This window comes from Anomaloglossus baeobatrachus, chromosome 2 (assembly GCF_048569485.1).
Source record: "Anomaloglossus baeobatrachus isolate aAnoBae1 chromosome 2, aAnoBae1.hap1, whole genome shotgun sequence".
Lineage (NCBI taxonomy): Eukaryota > Metazoa > Chordata > Amphibia > Anura > Aromobatidae > Anomaloglossus > Anomaloglossus baeobatrachus.
Window position 1 is genome coordinate 705,360,228 of NC_134354.1, and position 22,233 is coordinate 705,382,460.

General features: G+C 50.5%; 1 protein-coding gene across 1 annotated transcript in view; it reads right to left on the reverse strand.

Moving 5' to 3' along the window:
* Positions 1-22,233, reverse strand: part of ATP7B (ATPase copper transporting beta) — a 132,814-nt gene that overhangs the window by 70,438 nt on the left and 40,143 nt on the right. The window contains 4 exon segments of the mRNA XM_075334581.1: positions 30-184; positions 4,712-4,839; positions 7,282-7,373; positions 19,401-19,634. Of these exon segments, the coding sequence (XP_075190696.1) occupies positions 30-184; positions 4,712-4,839; positions 7,282-7,373; positions 19,401-19,634 (609 nt within the window).

Genomic DNA, 22,233 nt, shown 5'->3' on the forward strand with positions numbered 1-22,233 from the left:
TGAGGTAGGTTTATAGCACTTTTTTTTACCTTGGACATCTGAGCCTCTTCTACTAGCCTAACTATTTGTGCCAGAGTGGTGTCAGAGCCCACGTGAGTCGCCTCCACAAGGACCGATCCATGGGCGTTAATGGACCCAGCGATGACTATGCTCCCAGACTTCTTCCTCACAGGCATAGGCTCACCTAGAGGAGAAAGAGGGGGAAAAAGAAGCAATGTGCGTCATCCAAATGTGGTGATCCTTCCCGGATGTCTGCTGGTCATCCTCTACACCAACAACCCACATATCCTCATCAGTCCAGCTTGTTATACATGTTATGTAATAAATTACAAAGATCTTACCTAGCAGTTGGCCTATAGCTGTTCAGCCATGCTATAACATGCATGAGATAATGTACCGTAATCATGTCATGTGCATGTATACGGAGGCATAAATCTGGAAGCAGAGTAAGACTATGTGCCCACATTGCGTTTGTCCCTGCAGAAATTTCTGCAGCGATTTGACAGCACACGTGCGCTTCAAATCGCTGCAGAAACACTGTGTAATGAATGCAGTGAAAAGGCCGATTTCATGCCTTCTGGATGCAGCCCCCACTATAGACAGAGTGGGACCTGCATCCAAAGCGCACGGAATAAGTGACATGTTGCTTTTTAGAACGCAGCGATTTGGCAGCATGCAAATTGCTGCATTCTAAAACGCAACGTGCGCATGGATTATGCCCAATCTTCATAGATTGTGCTGGGGACGCAGGACGCATGCAGTTACGCTGCAGTGCAATACGCAGCGTAACTGCATGAAAATACGCAACGTGGGCACAGAGCCGTAGACCTTCACATAGAGAACCTTCCTTATTTACACAAACAGGGTTAATATGAAAGTAGAGAGGCAAAACAAAAATTATAACATGAGATAGAGTGGCTGCAAGCTGAGTACAGTCAATGTATAATTCAGCAATGTCACCACTAGAGGTCGATGTATGACTAGAATTTGGAATCTCCTGTGCTGTTGATTTGGATTTCCAGAGGACAAAAAAACCCCCCACATTTTGCTAAAACGATAGATCTGCTGCACTTGTCATAATTTCCATCCGGTATTTAACTAAACATATACATGGAAACTGAAGCACTGTTTGCACTGGGATCTGACGCACCATTATGTTGGATGGATGAAGGTGCTGGATAGTAATCTTCATGTAATGATGTGATTTGTCCCGAACCAGTACCCTGGAGTAAAATGGGGAACTGGCATTATGGCAACTGATGTATTTTTTTTTTTTTTTTGCATTAGTTTTGATGTCTGTAAATTGCACTTGATCAAAAATACTGGGTCCAATGCAACGTATATATGAGTCCTGCCAGGGTCGGACTGGCCCACCAGGAGGTCAGGAGAACCCCCGGTGGGCCCCTGCTATTGATGGCCATGCCCCATAGGCCCCGCCTTGCCCTCCTACCCCTCCTGGGCCCCTATGGATATGTGTGAGAGGCCCCCCCCGGCCGGTAATTTCACTAATCATATCGGCACATTGCCGATATGATTAGTGGCAATCCCATTCCCTCTGCAGCGGCAAGCAGGGAGAGCGATCTCCCTGCTGTCACTGTCAGTGCCACTCTGACTCCTCTTCGCAGCGACACTGCAGGAGGAGGCTGTCTCAGAGCCATGACTGCTTCCTTCCTGTGCGGGTGCCGGCAGCACCGCGCTGCGGAGGACGGACCCGGCGGCGCCCCAGGCCAGGCTGCAGGAGCAGCAGCACGTGAGTATAGAAGGCGGGGGCCCAGGGGGGCGAGCAGGGTCCCGGGGGGTGGAGGTGCGGAGTGGGGGCTCTTTACCCAGAGGCGTATCTAGGGGGGGGGGGGCTGGCGGGGCATTTGACTCAGGCACAGCTGTCAGGGGGCGCTGTCAGGCTGCCTGATGCAGCAGTGTAAAGTCTCCCTGGCAGCTGCGTTTGCCTCCCTGCAGTGGGAGCCGCTATTCTCTGAGTGCAGCTGTCACACTGACAGCCGCACTCATAGAAGCTGCAGTGCGCGGCTCCCACTGCTCAATTGTCCTCGTATCTGTCAGACGCGAGGACAATTGAAACTGTGCCCGGCCCTGACTTTCGGGTCAGAGAGACGGCTGTAATGTGATCAGGTCAGCTGATCACACTGTTGACCTGCAAGTCAGGGCCGCAGCGCAGAGGCAGCAGAGAGCAAAGAAGTGCTCCAGTGTGGAGCTTAACAGCGAAGAGGAACATTATGGGGTGAGAGGTGGGTATCTATGGATACAGAATGAGGGGGCAGAGGAACGGGAGAGGGAACTATCAGTGGACACAGTATGAGGGGACAGAAGGTGGGGAGGGGGCAGTATCTATACAGTATGGAGGAGAGAGGATGGGGAGGGGGCAGTATATAGACACAGTATGAGGGGACTGAGTAGTATCTATATACACAGTATGGAGGAGAGCGGATGGGGAGGGGGCAGTATCTATATACAAAGTATGGAGGAGAGAGGATGGGGCGGGGGCAGTATCTATATACACACAGTGGAGGAGAGAGGATGGGGAGGGGGCTGTATCTATACACACAGTGGGAGAGAGTATAGGGAGGGGGCAGTATCTATATACACAGTGGAAGAGAGAAGATGGGGACGGGGCAGTATCTAAATACACAGTATGGAGGAGAGAGGATGGGGAGGGGGCAGTATCTATATACACAGTATGGAGAAGAGAGGATGGGGAGGGGGCAGTATCTAAATACACAGTATGGAGGAGAGAGGATGGGGAGAGGGCAGTATCTATATACACAGTATGGAGGAGAGAGGATGGGGAGGGGGAGTATCTATACATACAGTGGAGGAGAGAGGATGCGGAGGGGGCAGTATCTATATACACAGTGGAGGAGAGTGGATGGGGAGGGGGCAGTATCTATAGACACAGTATGAGGGGACAGAGGGTCTGGAGGAGGCAGTATCTACAGACACAGTATGGAGGAGAGCGGATGGGGAGAGGGAACTATATTTGGACACCGTATGGGGGAGAGAGGATGAGGGGTGATGTATAGGGAGAGAGGATGAGGGGTGATGTATGGTTTGGGGAATGTATACGGACATGGTATGGGAAGCAAACGGGAAAGAAATTTTGAGGACATAGAATAAAGAGTGACATGGTATGAGGCGCAAGTGAGCAAGATGGGGAGTGAGGCGGAAAAGTATTTGGACACACAGGGGGTAGTGAGGAGACAGTAAGGGATGAGAAAAATGTGAGGGGGCACAGAATAGAGACTGGGTAGTGAAGGGGGGAGGTATGGAGAGGGGGCAGAATGGGAGGACAGTGAGACCATAGCACGGAGGGGTGTGTGATGAGAGAGCACAGTATAAAGACTGGGCAGTATAAGGGGACACAGTATAAAGGACAGTGTGAAGAGTGGGCTCAGTATGAAAAGGAGAGGGCAGTGTGGGGTGCATGTACCATATGAAGAACAGTGTGGGGTCATATTTCGTGCAAAGAACACAGTGAGGGGTCATTATGTATTCTGGGGCACAGTGTAGGGCAGATATTTTTAAATAGGAGTATTATAATCATTCTGCTATTTTAAGGGGCATCGTGTCGGGATGTGCTGCAGAAGACCGGAGAAGATGGAAATCTGCAAAGACGAGCTGTGGATGTGAAAAGTCATCATTGCATCAGGACAAGATGAAGAATAGAAAGAAATGACTAGAGACAAAATCATCTATAAAAGGTACCTGAATGTAAATGTTTATTTGTGATGCTGACAATGTCTCATCATTAGGTCTGGATCCCACTTGTGCATTGCTTCTGATGTGAGCGCAGTGGGACCCCCACTAATCAGCTGTTCTTGGTTCAGGTGGCCGGAAATGCTTATTTCTGAATCTACTGCATCCTCTGATGATCTCCGCGGCCAGGTACTGCACATCCGCCTCATTGATTTTAATAGGAGGACTATCAGAAGATGGAGCAGATCCAGAACTGAGCACTTCTAACCACCACCGGCACAGCACCTCGAAAAGGCCATTGGCTGGCGTGCCAGGTGCCGAAGCCCGACCAATCGGACATTGGTGATCTATCCTAAGGAAAGCCATCAGTATTAAAAAGTAGTGGACAATCTCTTTAATAAAGTCTTGTGCCGTCTGGCAAGTTAAGGGTTACTATGCTTTTATTTATGTTGTTAGGAGCATTAAAGGGGTTGTCCAAGTTTGTGATAACCTGCAGTCACTCTATGTGTCACTGTGTGACTGCAGACTTCTGAATTCGCACAATGCGCACACTGCACGCTGTCAAGATTCTCTGGTGCCGGTGGTGACAGTGGGAGGTTACGAAGCTGCAAGTATGGAATTTACATAGATGTGGTCACGTGCTGAACAGACATGCTCAATGAAAGTGATTTGACTGAGGCTGGACACATCAAACCAGAATGTGGCCAGAAGTGTACAAATCTCATGCTTGTATGATAACACTTGTATGTATGTTATTCCTATATACAGTACGGCAACTGCGTGGTGCTGGCGGGCCCCAAGATTGATTTTTTCCTGGTGGGTCCCAGGTACTCCAGTCCGCCGCTGACTCCAGCCTAAAAAGTATAAGCCTCCCTAAAAGCTTATAGCCACGTCACCGAGCTCTCTGCTTACTGGGGACTTTGTAACCAAAGTGATACCACATATACAGAAATGCTGAAATGTGAAACAAAAATCAATTGGTGGGTTCAACAAATATAATGACCTGTGATTAAAGACTCATCCGCCATAGATGTCCCTTCAATAACTTTCCCGTCCACAGGAAACTTGCCCCCGGGAACAACCTTCACAATATCTCCCCTCTGGACCAGCTCCACCGCGACCTGGTCTTCCCTGTAATGAGCAGAAAGGGTGTGAACACAAAACTTCAGAGACGTAACATCTGCCATGACGCTTCACCATCACTGTTACTGCATCATATTGGGACTGTTCTGCTTCTACATGAGCTGAAAATAGGAAACGTTTTGCCATTGACCATAATGGTACAGAAGGAGTCACCATGTGCTCTGTCGTGCATCATTTTCAGGTGTATGTGCCTACTGGAGGCGGATAGCAAGACGCCCGAAAATGGTGCACAACAGAGCACACTGTTACTCTGTCTTGCAGGAAGTTCGGACGTAACCCCCGACAGAACACACAGACATTATTTTTCTTTTACTATATATATATATATATATATATATATATATATATATATATATATATATATATATATATATATATATATATATATATATATATATATATATATATATATATATATATATATATATATATATATATATATATATATAGTAAAAGAAAAATAATGTCTGTGTGTTCTGTCGGGGGTTACGTCCAAACTTCCTGCAAAACAGAGTAACAGTGTGCTCTGTTGTGTATATTATATACACACACACACACACATATGTACAGACAGTATATAGTATATGTATATATACACACACACTGTATATACTCACAAACACACTTTTTTTAGATATAGATATATTACACATACGCACAAACACACACATATACAAATCACCAAAAGCTCCATTGTGGACATAGACAAACTTCATCTTGCATGTATGTATGCAGTAAGCTCCCTCTAGTGGTGGCCGACAGCAGCCAGATTGTTATCTTCTAGATGATGTAAATTTATGGAGAGAATTTGGAGCTTTGTATTGGAAAATGAAGCTCTGACATTTTTCAGGTTCAAATATATTCAACAAGAGGAGCCAGAAAAGAGGAACCAGTGTAATATTGAATTTTTTTTTAGGAAAAAAAAGCAGGTAACAAAATGATGTTTAAAGGCTTTTCGATGCCCCCAAAATGCATATTAAATTATCTATATGGTGTTGTAGGGTACTTGGCCCTTATGAAAACCTGTTACTGGTATAGTGCCTCATCTGCAAATGAAGAGGTTTCGGTGCACTCTTGATTTTGCCAAAACTTTGATGCAGCAGTGTTACTCCTCATTTGCATATTGGGGTCTTTCCCCACTTCTGATTGACAGTGCTCATTTCCCAGCGCAAGCGCTGTCTGAATGCCGCCAGTGTGTGTGTGTGTGTCCGGCCGCACACATTCTGCTCCCCGATTTCTTTCTTTCTTCTGATGCCGAACGCTGCACTAATACACCCAAAAGTGAAGCACCCAAACTCAAAATAAAGGAGATGAGGAGGAGAATGTCCCCGGCCAGTAACAGCCAGTGCGCATACGCCGGCAGCAATGAGACCGTGCTCGCTCTGAGAAGTGAGCACTCTCAATCAGAAGCCGGGGTTATGCAAATGAGCAGGTGTAACAGTGCAACAAAATCATCTGAGGTTTTGATTTGAGGGAGTCCAGGTCCAGGTCCTAAGAACCCATGGATCATTGAATTGAAGAGTAGAGCCACTTGGTAATACTTAGGTCTTGAGCACAGCGTTATACAGAGTATGACATATGGAATATAGCATTAATACCCTGTTTTAAGGCCAAACTACTCTGCTCTTTGTCAAAACACTTTTCCCCCTTTGTTTCATGGATTGGTGCGGATCTTAAGACCTGCATTCTCTTCCCTCAAAACTTCTCACATGTGGCTATAACATGCAAAAGCATAGTTCTCTTATAAAGGTAATCTGTCATCAAATTTGTGCTCCCCCATGAGAGCAGCATAATATAGGGGCAAAGACCCAGATTCCAATGATGTATCACTTTCTCAGCTGCCTGCTGTATTATATCGTGTACCATTTATTTAAATGTTGAGCCCTGTATAACCCCGCCCTCATTATTGATTGGCAGCTTTTTGTCTATGCACAGGGTACACAGGAAGCTGTCAATCAATAGAGGGGGGTGATACAGAGCTCGTGAATATGGAGCACTACATGGCATCAGGTTTACGTACCCTCTAGTGATAATCTCCTTGTGATAAAACAATGATTATATCAAAACTACAGCAAGTAGCCCAGTAAGTGACACATCGCAGTAATCAGGGTCTCAGTCTCTACATTAAGCTGCTCTCAGAATAGGTGGCAAAAACATAGTCATAAGTTCCCTTGTTAGAAATTTTACTGTATATGTATAGATTTATTCTGCATAAATACTGTGCAGTGTCTTCTGTATAAATACCTCACCAGGGTAAATATGCAGAAACTGAGCCAACAAGGAATGCTGGGTGATTTCAGCTGTGAAGACTGTATATAGATCACCTCAGCTCAATAATACAGACGGTGATGGCAGAAATAATACGGTATCCAAAATCTTACATAAACGTTAAGAGTTTGGTAAAGGCTGAGCCCCAAAATAATGCATTACCTTAATACTGAGTGATTGGGTCCGAGTGTCACAATGGTCGCCTCTGTGGCTTGCAGGGATATTAGCTTGGCCAGAGCTTCCGAGGTTTTACTCTACGGTAGAGAGGGAATGACAAAACTGCTTTACAATGTCTGGGTGTAATAATCCCCCTCCATCTGGCTATGTTGGGGAGATTGCCATTCACCCAGTTATTAATATTGTCCTGACTACATACATTATGCACAGATTATATATAGTATACACATACATACATCTATATGTGGCAGTGTGGCTCGAGGGGTCTCCGGACCCCGGGGTCTTGCGGAAACTTCAAATAAAAAGGGATTTTGGTTGTATGTGGGATTTTCTATATAGTCCGTGACGCCACCCACTGTGTGTGCTAATATGGGGTAGCACCGCTGCTATTAGGGTGCACCCGGGGGCGTTGGGATGGCAGCTAGTTGTTTTTAACACTCCGTGCCCAGTGTCTCTGTGCTGAGGATGGTGGCTGCAGGGGCCGGCGTGCCCGGTTGGACTGGGAGATGTTAGTGTACTCACAGTCAAAGAAATCACACAAGGCCAGCTGTAAACCAAGTTGCCAGTGGCCGGCCGCCGCGGCCGGGTGTATTCTGGTCCCTCACCCGGGGTGATGGTCTGTGTCACTTTCCTCTGCACTATTTAGTTCTCTTTGGACTTCTCGATGTGGAACACAGGAGTCCGCTCCCAGAACTACGGGTGGGAGCCTTGCCCGCAGACACTGACCCGTGGGATCTCAAGGGGCCCTGGCGGATGCCCTATCCCTTCCAGTGGGCTGATGGTCTGCTCTTGTGGGACTTTGGGTGAGACAGGACCTATAATCCTGTCCTCAACTGGTGAATTAACAAAGCCGGTGGTTCCGGTCCTTGCTTCAGGGTCCAGGTACCCACTCTGTGCACGGTTTCCAGGTCGGTTCTCCGGTGTCGGTACCGGCGGGCTCCTACCCTGTCCCGGTCCATCTTGGATCTCCGGCAGCCATCTTCCAGTCTCCTGACAGACACGGACCACCGTCTGCCACCTAGCCAGTACGTCGGGGCTCCAACCACGACGCCTTTCCTTTCCGACTTCCACTTGAACTTCAACTTGACTTTCTCTTCTCCTCTCTCACTACTCCACTTCACTTTTACAACTCCTTGGTTCCCTCCCCAGGATCCTCTAGACCCCTAGGTGGGCGTTTTTCTTCCGCCTGGTCCCGCCCACTGGTGTGCCTGTCCTACCCTGGGGGGGTGACTAGGGTTTTGTCGGCTCGGTGTAACCCCAATATGCGGGGGCCTATTTTGTGTGTGACCACCTGGCGGCGCCAAGGCATCACATTTGTACTGGTCAGAAGACCCATGGCCGATTCAGACTGCGAATGGTGGACAGGTGAAGAGACACCTGGCAGGTTGAACACAGCTGCGAATATGTGCGGTGCCAGGCAGTAAAACCCCTAGCGGACACAGACAGAAGAGGTCCCTGTGTAATTGTCGCGGGCGGGGAGGAGGCCGCCGCCGCTGCGCTCTCGCTAACGCTCGGGTCCGGCGCTGCTGCGATGGCTGCTCAGTGGCTCCAGCGGTGGGCCGGATCCGGGGACTCGAGCGGCGCTCCTCGCCCGTGAGTGAAAGGGGGATGGAGTTTGGGTTTGGGAAGTTGGTCCGTGGCGCCATCCATGGTTTGTGGTGAGGTTGGGACACCACCGCTGCTGGTGATGGGGATCCCGGGAGCGATGGTAGGGAGCAGCTGGGATATTGTTTTCCCCCTTCGTGGGTAGGGGTCGGTAGTCCCGGGGCCCGATGATGAGATGGGGAGGCAGGGTAGGTGAGGTGCAGGGTCGCGGGGGCAGCGCGGTGCCGGACGGCACGGAGGTACTCACTCAGCCAATAACGTATACGGAGTCGCCGGTAAAACAAACGGCTGGATGGACGGGTCCCGCAGCCGGCTGAGGTGGTTACTCCTGGACGGGTGGTGGTGGCTGCCTTTCCCTGCACCTGTTGTGTATCTTCGGTCCCGATGGCTTCCCACCGGTAACCCGCTCCCCAGCTTAGATATGGGCTGGTGGAGCCCCTTTTGCCCGCAGGCTCTGGCCCTGGGAATTTTAGCCTTGGCGGGATCTGTATTTCCCTTCTCGGTTTGGACGGTTGCCTTCTATCGGGTCTTTGCTGCTAGGAAACCCCGGAGGTTCCCGTCGCTAACGGATTTGACCGGTATAACGGCGACTCCAAGCCTGCTCGGGGTCCGTAGGCCCTGCCGGTTTGTGCTGGCATCTCTTCGCTCCCCGGTTCGGTACCGGCGGGCCACCGCCCGACCCCGGTCCTACAGTTCCGCGTCGATCGGCCTCTCCTGCAGACGGCCACCACCGTCTGCCAACCTTGCTGTATGTGCCCAGGCCACGTACCCGGACACGGTCAATTTGCTCCTCACTTGCCACTTCACTCCTCCACTTCACTCTCCCTAACTTAACTGCTTCCTTTTCCCGCCTCCAGGACTGTGAACTCCTCAGTGGGTGGGGCCAACCGCCTGGCTCCACCTCACCTGGTGTGGACATCAGCCCCTGGAGGGAGGCAACAAGGATTTGTGTGTGACTGATGTGCCTATCTCGGGGTGTGGGGTGTGTTGTTGCAGTACCTGTGACGACCTGGCTTGTCCAGGGCGCCACATTATGACAGTATATGTGCACTTTTCAGTCCAATAACTCATCATAATGCCCAATTCCACCTGCTTTTGAGGTAGTAATGGGCCCACTTACCTCTTGGGCCCCTGTGTGGCAGTACAGGTTGCACCAATGATATGTCCAGCCCTGAGTAAAACTATACATGGTTCACCGCGAATTGTCAATGTTTTGCAGCAAGTACCGTAGAGATGAAGTATTCACACCACCTGCACTTGGTATGGTCCTGCGTTGAGAACTGCTTGGCACACATATCTCATGTGAAACTGCACTACCCCTATCTATATATATAATTGCCTTTTTCTGTCTGTCTGTCTGTCTTATATATATAATTGCCTTATTCTGTCTGTCTGTCTTATATATATAATTGCCTTATTCTGTCTGTCTGTCTTATATATATAATTGCCTTATTCTGTCTGTCTGTCTTGCTCCAAAATTGTGTCCTTACGGTGACACAAAGCTGATTGGCCGCTGGGCTCGCCATGGCCCCGCCCCCCGCACGGATTGGCCGCTCGCCCAGGCTGCGCCCCCACACGGATTGGCCGGCCGCTTGCCCAGGCTCCGCCCCTCCCCCACAGATTGGCCTCTCGCCCCGGCACCCTGCAGGCATTGGCAACTCGGCCACGCCCCGCCCCCCTCACGCAATGCACGCTAGCTCTGGCCCCGCCCCCCCCACGCATTCCCCGAACCGACACGGTCACGGAGCCACGACTCCCAGGTGAGTACTGTACCCCCGGGAGCCCACATCAGCGTACGCCGCCAAACCAGCCGACACATACCCTCGCATTGCTGGGGCTGGCCGGCGTATGCTGGTGTGGGCTCCCGTGCGAGCGGGGGACGAGATATACCGGTAACCATGGTAGCATAGTTACCAACGCATCAAGGTCCTGCAGCGGCGGAACATACACACACATAACAGCACACACACACACACATACACACACACACACACACATCAGATCACACACACTCTCACACACACCTCACATCGCATCCACACACTCACAACATCCTGGGATATCGCTTGCTTCTCGGCGGCGATACTGTGCTGTGAGCTTCCAGGACCTGCCGGAGGATCACATGGCCAGAAGCATGTGGTATCTCCGGATGTTGTGAGTGTGAGCGCGTATGTGCAATATCATCAATGTGTGTGTGCGTGAGTGTATGCGATCGGGTGTGTGTGTGTGTGAGTGTATGCGATCGGATCTGTGAGTGTCGGCAGAGGAGCACGGCGTGCTGGAGGAGGCTGGGAGGAGAGAGGCTGATCCTGGGGAAGGCTGGGATGGGGTAGGCTGGGAGGAGAGAGGCTGATGCTGGGGACCGAAAAGGCTGATGCTGGGAGGAGAGAGGCTGATGCTGGGGGAGGCTGAGGCTGGGGTAGGCTGGGAGGAGAGAGGCTGATGCTGGGAGGAGAGAGGCTGATGCTGGGAGGAGAGAGGCTGATGCTGGGAGGAGAGAGGCTGATGCTGGGAGGAGAGAGGCTGATGCTGGGGGAGGCTGAGGCTGGGGTAGGCTGGAAGGAGAGAGGCTGATGCTGGGAGGAGAGAGGCTGATGCTGGGGGAGGCTGATGCTGGGGGAGGCTGAGGCTGGGGGAGGCTGGGAGGAGAGAGGCTGATGCTGGGGACAGAAAAGGCTGATGCTGGGAGGAGAGAGGCTGATGCTGGGAGGAGAGAGGCTGATGCTGGGAGGAGAGAGGCTGATACTGGGAGGAGAGAGGCTGATGCTGGGAGGAGAGAGGCTGGGGTAGGCTGGGAGGAGAGAGGCTGATGCTGGGAGGAGAGAGGCTGATGATGGGAAGAGAGATGCTGATGCTAGGGACAGAGAGGCTGATGCTGGGAGGAGAGAGGCTGATGCTGGGAGGAGAGAGGCTGATGCTGGGAGGAGAGAGGCTGATGCTGGGAGGAGAGAGGCTGATGCTGGGAGGAGAGAGGCTGATGCTGGGAGGAGAGAGGCTGATGCTGGGAGGAGAGAGGCTGATGCTGGGAGGAGAGAGGCTGATGCTGGGAGGAGAGAGGCTGATGCTGGGAGGAGAGAGGCTGATGCTGGGAGGAGAGAGGCTGATGCTGGGAGGAGAGAGGCTGATGCTGGGAGGAGAGAGGCTGATGCTGGGAGGAGAGAGGCTGATGCTGGGAGGAGAGAGGCTGATGCTGCGGGCAGAGAGGCTGATGCTGCGGGCAGAGAGGCTGATGCTGCGGGCAGAGAGGCTGATGCTGCGGGCAGAGAGGCTGATGCTGCGGGCAGAGAGGCTGATGCTGCGGGCAGAGAGGCTGATGCTGCGGGCAGAGAGGCTGATGCTGCGGGCAGAGAGGCTGATGCTGCGGGCAGAGAGGCTGATGCTGCGGGCAGAGAGGCTGATGCTGGTGCAGCATGGGGGATGGAGCACGTTTGGGAGTGCGCAGCATGGCGGATGGAGCACGTTTGGGAATGCGCAGCATGGCGGATGGAGCACGTTTGGGAGTGCGCAGCATGGCGGATGGAGCACGTTTGGGAGTGCGCAGCATAGGGGATGGAGCACGATGGGGGTGCGCAGCATAGGGGATGGAGCACGATGGGGAGTGTGCTGCATGGGGGATGGAGCACGATGGGGAGTGCGCTGCATGGGGGATGGAGCACGATGGGAAGTGCACACCTCCCCCAACACACACACACACACGCGCGCGCACTGCACAACACACCACACACACACACACTGGGAACCACAAACAACTGCCCTACACAGACACCCACACACACAGACAATGCTGCACACACACAACATCCAACACACAAACACCGCGGCACACACAAATATACGCACATACCGCACAACACACACATTGCACAAAACATACCTCCCCCCAAAACACACCACACACACACAAACCGCGCAACACACAAACACAACGCTACAGAAACACAGCACTCCACAAACAACGCAACACCGCTCTCACCCCCCCTCACACCCAGACAACACCCAGAACATGTACAGCGCCCTACATAAACAACTTGGTAACTACACACAACAACATCTATATATTATATATATATATATATATAACAAAAATCATACATGAACTACACAATACGTAAATTCTAGAATACCCGATGCGTAGAATCGGGCCACCTTCTAGTCTATCTATATATATAATTGCCTTATTCTGTCTGTCTGTCATGCTCCAAAATTGTGTCCTTACGGTGACACAAAGCTGATTGGCCGCTGGGCTCGCCATGGCCCCGCCCCCCACACGGATTGGCCTCTCGCCCCGGCTCTCTGCAGGCCCCGCCCCCCTCACGCAATGCACGCTCGCTCTGGCCCAACTGACACGGAGCTCCGACTCCCAGGTGAGTACACACACACACATCAGATCACACTCACTCTCACACACACCTCACACATCACATCCACACACTCACAACATCCTGGGATATCGCTTGCTTCTACACCGGCTCCGTCACGATCCCAGCAGCGCCAGACATAACCTTGCGATGCTGGGATCTTGACGGAGCCTGTGAACGCTGGTAACCATTATACACATCGGGTAACTAAGGTCCCTTAGTTACCCGATGTGTATCATAGTTACCAGTGTACACCGGCTCCCGGTACACATTTGCAGGGAGTCGGCATTATACTCCTCTCCCCCCAGGACTACTCCTCCTATTACAGTCCTCCTATTATACTCCTCTCTGAGTATAATAGGAGAACTATTATAGCATGGGGGATGTAGCACGATGGGGAGTGCGCAGCATGGGGGGATGTAGCACGATGGGGAGTGCGCAGCATGGGGGGATGTAGCACGATGGGGGGTGCGCAGCATGGGGGATGTAGCACGATGGGGAGTGCGCAGCATGGGGGGATGTAGCATGATGGGGGGTGCGCAGCATGGGGGATGTAGCACGATGGGGTGCGCAGCATGGGGGATGTAGCACGATGGGGAGTGCGCAGCATGGGGGATGTAGCACGATGGGGAGTGCGCAGCATGGGGGATGTAGCACGATGGGGAGTGCGCAGCATGGGGGATGTAGCACGATGGGGAGTGCGCAGCATGGGGGATGTAGCACGATGGGGAGTGCGCAGCATGGGGGATGTAGCACGATGGGGAGGTGCGCAGCATGGGGGATGTAGCACGATGGGGAGTGCGCAGCATGGGGGATGTAGCACGATGGGGAGTGCGCAGCATGGGGGATGTAGCACGATGGGGAGTGCGCAGCATGGGGGATGTAGCACGATGGGGAGTGCGCAGCATGGCGGATGGAGCACGATGGCGGGTGCGCAGCATGGGGGATGTAGCACGATGGGGAGTGCGCAGCATGGGGGATGTAGCACGATGGGGGATGTAGCACGATGGGGGATGTAGCACGATGGGGGGTGCGCAGCATGGGGGATGTAGCACGATGGGGAGTGCGCAGCATGGGGGATGTAGCACGATGGGGAGTACGCAGCATGGGGGATGTAGCACGATGGGGGGTGCGCAGCATGGGGGATGTAGCACGATGGGGGGTGCGCAGCATGGGGGATGGAGCATGATGGGGAGTGCGCAGCATGGAGGATGGAGCACGATGGGGAGTGCGCAGCATGGAGGATGGCGCACGATGGGGAGTGCGCAGCATGGGGGATGTAGCACGATGGGGGGTGCGCAGCATGGGGGATGGAGCACGATGGGGAATGTGCAGCATAGGGGATGGGGCATGATGGGGGGTGCGCAGCATGGGGGATGGAGCACGATGGGAGATGCACACCTCCCCCCAACACACACACACACACACACACACGCACAGGGAACCACAAACACCGCCATACACAGACACACACAGACAACGCTGCACACACACAACACCCAACACACAAACACCGCGGCATACATAAATATACGCACATACCGCACAACACACACATTGCACAAAACATACCTTCCCCCAAAACACACCACACCCACACAAACCGCGCAACACACACACACACAACGCGACAGACACACAGCGCTCCACAAACAACGCAACACACATACAAAACCACTCTCACCCCCCGCCACACCGAGGCAACACCCAGAACATGTACAGCGCCCTACACAAACACTTGGTAACTACACACAACAACATCTAATATATATATATATATATATATATATATATATATATATATATATATATATATATATATATATATATATATATATATATATATATATATATATATATATATTATATATCTATATCTATAACAAAAATCATACATGAACTACACAATACGTAAATTCTAGAATACCCGATGCGTAGAATCGGGCCACCTTCTAGTATATATATAATTGCCTTATTCTGTCTGTCTGTCTTGCTTCAAAATTGTGTCACCGTGACAGTGTCGTTAGAGTGACAACTGTCGGATTGGCCGCTGGGCTCAGCCTGGCCCCCCCCCCCCACGGATTGGCCACTCGCCTCGGCCTGGCCCTGCCCCCCGCATGGATTGGCCGCTCGCCCCGACCCTCCGCACCCATCGACCGCTCGGCCACGCCCCTTCCCCCGAATTCAAACGAAGCCCCGACTCCCCCAGCCCAGACATAACTTTGCAATGTTGGGATCGTGACGGAGCCGGTGTACGCTGGTAACCATGATACACATCGCGTAACTATAGGAAGCGCTTCCCTTAGTTACCAGATGTGTATCATGGTTACCAGCGAACACCGGCTCCCGGTACACATGTGCAGGGAGCCGGCATACGCTGCGGTCAATAATGAAGTGTCATGCAGCAGTGAAAGAGTTAAAGACACTGCAAGACACTTCATTATAGGCAGCGGGCACCCCCAGAAGAGAGAAGACAGAAGAAAGAAGACCCCGCAGCCATACTCAGACGCTGACCGGGAGCAGGTGAGCGCATCAAGGTCCTGCAGCGGCGGAACACACACACACATAAGAACAGACACACACACATCAGATCACACTCACTCACTCTCACACACACCTCACACACACATCAGATCGCATCCACACACTCACAGCATCCAGTGATATCGCTTACTTCTCGTCGGCGATACTGTGCGTGCAGTGACCTTCCAGGACCTGCCGGAGGATCACATGGCCGGAAGCATGTGGTATCTCCGGATGTTGTGAGTGTGTGAGCGCGTTTGTGCGATATCGTCAGAGTGTGTGTGTGTGTGTGTGTGTGTGTGTGTGTGTGTGTGTGTGTGTGTGTGTGTATGCGATCGGATGTGTGTGTGTGTTCTGATGTGTGAGTGTATGCAATCGGATCTGTGAGTGTCGGCAGAAGGCAGAGGAGCACGGCGTGCAGCACAGCTGCTGGGACCGGAGCCCACCGGAGGGCACAGGGAGAAGTGGGGTGTGAGTGTATGCGATCAGATGTGTGCGTGTATACGGTCTGATGTGTGACTGTGGAGCACGATGGGGTGTGCGCAGCATGGGGGATGGAGCACGATGGGGGGGTGCGCAGCATGGGGGGTGCGCAGCATGGGGGATGGAGCACGATGGGGGGTGCGCAGCATGGGGGAAGGAGCACGATGGGGGGTGCGCAGCGTGGGGGGTGCGCAGCATGGGGGATGGAGCACGATGGGGGGTGCGCAGCATGGGGGATGGAGCACGATGGGGGGTGCGCAGCATGGGGGGTGCGCAGCATGGGGGATGGAGCACAATGGGGAGTGCGCAGCATGGGGGATGGAGCACGATGGGGAGTGCGCAGCATGGGGGATGGAGCACGATGGGGGGTGCACAGCATGGGGGATGGAGCACGATGGGGGGGTGCGCAGCATGGGGGATGGAGCACGATGGGGGGTGCGCAGCATGGGGGATGGAGCACGATGGGGAGTGCGCAGCATGGGGGATGGAGCACGATGGGGGTGCGCAGTATGGGGGATGGATCACGATGGGGGGTGCGCAGCATGGGGGATGGAGCACGATTGGGGGTGCGCAGCATTGGGGATGGAGCACGATGGGGAGTGCGCAGCATGGGGGATGGAGCACGATGGGGTGTGCGCAGCATGGGGGATGGAGCACGATGGGGGTGCACACCTCCCCCCAAAACACACACACACACACACCGCCACACGCGCACCGCACAACACACCACACACACACTGGGAACCACAAACACCACCCTACACAGACACCCACAGACACACAACGCCGCACACACACAACACTCAACACACAAACACCGCGGCATACACAAATATACGCACATACCGCGCAACACACACACTGCACAAAACATACCTCCCCCAAAACACACACACGCACTCCACACCCACACAAACCGCGCAACACACACAGCACCACACACAATGCTGCAGACACACAGCGCTCCACAAACAACGCAACACACACAATGCAACACACAAACACCGCTCCTCCCCCCCACCCCCCCGCACACCCAGACAACACCCAGAACATTTACAGCGCCCTACACAAACACTTGGCAACTACACACAACAACATCGATATATATAACAAAAATCATACATTAACTACACAATAAATTCCAGAATACCCGATGCGTTAGAATCGGGCCACCTTCTAGTTAATATATAATATTCTCAGGATGTACCAAATTTTTCAGACTGTAAGACTTTTTAGCAAGAAAAACGGTTGCTAAAAAGTGTGTGCGTCTTATAATTCGGAGGCAGCTTCCTGTGATGGAGGAGAACTCTGACACCGTGTCCTGCCTGATCACAGAGAGAGCGGTCCTATCCTCCTGCCCCACACTGATCTCTGTGATCGGTGCAGAACAGCGGGAGGAAGTTGCCAGGAACTGCATGGAGGCTGCACGTCCTGAGCAGCTCAAGGACCTTCCACCTGATTAGCTCAAGGACCTTTCAGGTCATATAATCAATCAAATGCCTGGAATGATCTGCAGGATGTGGTAAAGTATAGTGTGTGTGCGTGAGTGTGAGAATCAAAGCGGGATTCCCATCTCCAAGATCCTTCCCCAATATGTAGAAGTTGTAATATTAATAGTAGGCAAATCCTTCCAATTAGAAATGTAGTATAATTCTCCTGATTAGCTATGTCTCCTCTTACCTCATGTGCAGGGCATTACAGTAGCTTACATATCCATGGTTATGACCATTCATATGGCACTTAGTTAGGTGCTAGTTGTCGTAGCCATAGATACCTAAGCTGCAATGCCCTGCACATGAGGTAAGTGACATATCTAATCATATCTACATTTTAAGTGGAGGTATTTGCTGTTATTATTACACTTTCTACATATTGGGATAGGATCTTGGAGACTAGATTAACCATTTAGCAATACATTTTTTACTTTCCTAGCCCAACCTAGTACTTTAAAACTTGTGATAATGAGTCCTCCAGTTTGCATTGCATGGGAAGATTTCATTAATAGCAAAAATATTTTTCCTATTTTTCTGCTGTCTAAACCTGGGGTGCATCTTAAGATAAGATTTGTTTTATGGTCCGAAAAATATGGTCTGATCGGCAGTGTTCATTTCCGTACACCAATGTCGTGTGAGAGTGAAAAGTTAGGGACAAGTCTTTGGTTCTGTGCGTATTATAACTCTACCTTGTGTTTTCATAGTTACAAATGTTAAAAAGTCCAGCACAAAAAGTAGTTAAAGGGAATCTGTCACCCGATTTTTGCTCCCTCATCTGAGAGCAGAATAATGTAGAGATAGAGACCCTGATTCCAGCAATGTGTCACTTACTGAGATGTTTGCTGTCACTTTGATAAAATCAATGTTTTCTCTGCTGCAGATCTAGCAGTTATACAGAACTCATGAATATGCTGGACTACCTGACAGCACGCCAAGTACTCCTGTATTGATAATCTACTGCTTACTAATCAGTGATTTTATGAAAACTACACTAAGCAGCCCAGTAAGTGACATCGCTGGAATCTGGATCTCTGCCCCTACGTTATGCTGTTCTCATATTAGGTGGCAAAAACCTGGTGACAGATTCCCTTTAAATGACAAAAAACAATACACCCCATAAAACATTGATGCAAAAATTGCCTTTATATAAAACATATTATTAGATTCCCACATATGCAGGAGACCCAAGGAAAATGGGAAATAAAAGGACCATTTTTATTTTTATTTTTTGCTTCAATTATTTCAGTGTGATAAACTTTAGTAGGATTTTGTATCACATTTGTGACAATGATCCAGTGATTGACAGAGAATATATTGTGCATTTCAATTTTACACCCTTATGGGCGAATTATAGTATATACTGCACATAGGAGTGAAGCAATCGTTGCTATTATAAAAAGCTTAAAAACAGTTAGATCACGTTACAGGGGAGGATTAACCTGCAAATATTGCGTAAATCCAATATAAGCTAACGGGGACATCATTATCCTGCCAAGTAAACGACTCTCCAGTGCCAACGTGCGCAGGTATCAGATTGTGCTGACAACATAAGCAGTAGCAAGGGTTAAACATCCTCCCGGGATCAGTCAGGATCTGAGAGATTTCCTGGAGATCCCCACAGAGACCAATCTAGTCCAATTACCTTTGCTATGTGCTCAAGCCATCTCCCCAGAGCGATGAACATGAACAGCATGGGGGGTGTATCGAAGAACGTCTCCGGGCTCTGGGCAGACTTCTCCACGATGGCCACAATCAGGATAACCACAGAGTAAATATAGGCGATGGTGGTGGCCAGGACAATGAGTACGTCCATATTGGTTGCCTTGTGTTTCAGAGACTTGTAAGCCTGGACGTAGAAGTACCATCCTCCAAAGGTCTGTGAAGAAGAGAGACAGTGCCAATGACTGGGGCAATGGATATAGGCAGTGCAAATAGTGAATTATATGGATGTTGTAAACCATAACTATTAATACATTATAGGTGCACCAAATACTACCAGGAAAGGCCAGCATAAAGTAAGAAGGCCCCTACAAAGTTTTACGATAGTTAATGGCTCGAGTCCAAGGGTGCAATAATAAAAAAGCAGCACCTGTGATGGAAAATACCGATCTGTGTCAGAGAGTTCCCAATCACGACTCAAAATAAACGTATCCATAAGAAGGATCAGAAAAACAGTTTGTCTTGAATTCTTATTAGACCTGGATTCAATGGGTATCACGCTAGGTACGTGGAAGTAACAAGCGGACGGCGAAAGGAAAGGGAAGGGAACCCCTACATTTAGGGAAAGGGGAGATGGTGACCCCTGACCAAACCTACTTCTGGTCCCTGGGGTCCCTCAACACCCTAGATAGGCTCAGCTGAGCCTGATACCTGACCCTAGGTATCCCTAGTGCTAGACCCTGAATAGGGAACGGATGAGATGAGCTCTTCATCAACCCCACTAAGCAACTATAGAAGACACAAGGAGGACAAACAGGGGGAAAATTGCATGAACTACTTATGCACAAATGACTCAGGTAGAAGTTCAGCAAAGCTTCAGTAACAATACCACAGAGGAGTACAAGCCTCCTGCTTGCAACCAGAGCTAGAATGAGCTGAATAATGTCACCAGCACCAGTCCAGGGAATATGGGAGTATTTAAGCACAAGGGGAATACTGATAATCAGCAGCTGGACAGAAGTTTAGCTCCCTCGATCCTAAATGAGAAGAGATGAAAATCCAGCAGGAAAGCTACCTATTACAATGAATACTGACAGCAGGAACAATAGAAAGTCAGGGATCATTCTGCGCAGCCAAACGCTGTGACTTTCTATGGCCAGAAACCACATGACTGTCAGTCGTGACACACCCGTGACAATGGTTTAGAACAATAGAGGATTGCATTTTGGGTCACATCTAGGAATATTTGGAGACATATAAACTGACCCATGGTAATATGGTAATGGTACTCCATACAGAACAGAAATTTTTTTTTGGATCCAATAGAGACATATTTTCTTACATTTGTGTGAATTAGCTCTAAGGTCTCATGTAAACGGCAGGGCCTTATCCACCGGGCCTCTACGAGTGCTCTGAGGTGCTGTTTTACAGTGGGAAATAGTCTTATTTTCTATAAAGACTATATATTGTTGCATATGATGCATATTTGGTATGTCTGACCCTTGGTCTTGGGTCGAGGAAAATCTGATGTAAAAATATCACATCACATGTTTGAATGATGTAAAAAATAAGTAAATAAAACTAATAGAACAATGGAGTAGGACATGAGCGGAGCAGACTTTTCTTTGCATTATGCTCCCCTCCAAGATTTGTGAACTTTTCAAATTTACAGAACATCCAGATAACTTGTGTAAATACAATTTAATATACTCCCAGACAGACTCAATGATGATGAGATTAAGGGGCACTTTGCACACTACGATACCGCAGGTGCGATGTCGGTGGGGTCAAATTGAAAGTGACGCATTTCTGGCGTCGCAGGCGATATCGTAGTGTGTAAAGCCTTTATGATACGATTAACGAGCGCAAAATCGTCGTAATTGTATCATCGGTGCAGCGTCGGTCATTTCCATAGTTTGGAAATGACCGATGTTACGTTGTTGTTCCTTGTTCCTGCGGCAGCACACATCGCTGTGTGTGAAGCCGCAGGAGCGAGGAACATCTCCTTACCGGCGTCCTGCGGCTCACGCCGGTTATGCGGAAGGAAGGAGGTGGGCGGGATGTTTATGTCCCGCTCATCTCCGCCCCTCCGCTTCTATTGGCCGCCTGCCGTGTGACGTCGCTATGACGCCGCACGACCCGCCCCCTTAGTAAGGAGGCGGTTCGCCAGCCAGAGCGACGTCGCAGGGCAGGTGAGTGCATGTGAAGCTGGCGTAGCGATAATGTTCGCTACGCCAGCTATCACCATGATATCGCAGCTGCGACGGGGGTGGGGACTATCGCGCTCGGCATCGCAGCATCGGCTTGCGATGTCGTAGTGTGCAAAGTTCCCCTTAGGCTGTGTGGGGCCGGATCATCACTTCCAGGACTCCTAGTTCTTTACACTGAACATAGTTCTCAATGACATTATCTATACATTTGACTTCAAATTTGTTCTGCAGGACAATGACCCCAATCAGACACTTCAATGATGGATAAGGGTCTGCTTGTATTTCTCAGCATTGAGAACACCATTAATCCATACCAAATCTATATCTCCAATTGCTCAATTGCAGCCCTAAACTTGCAAAGACCCTCTATTGACCATGATGCATTCATTGTCGCCTGCAGCCACTCGTTATTTTACCAATCTCCACCACTTCTGTTAGTAGCGTTCTCATGGAATTCTTTCATGAAGACCATTTTTCTGGCTGGGCTTCACTGAACAGTAGATGGTGGATATTCTGATGGCACTGCTCTCCGTTATCTCACTTCGAAGTGAAAAATTAGAGAGGAGTGGACCCATGCAACTTCAGGTTCTGCTGGTCCAACTAAAC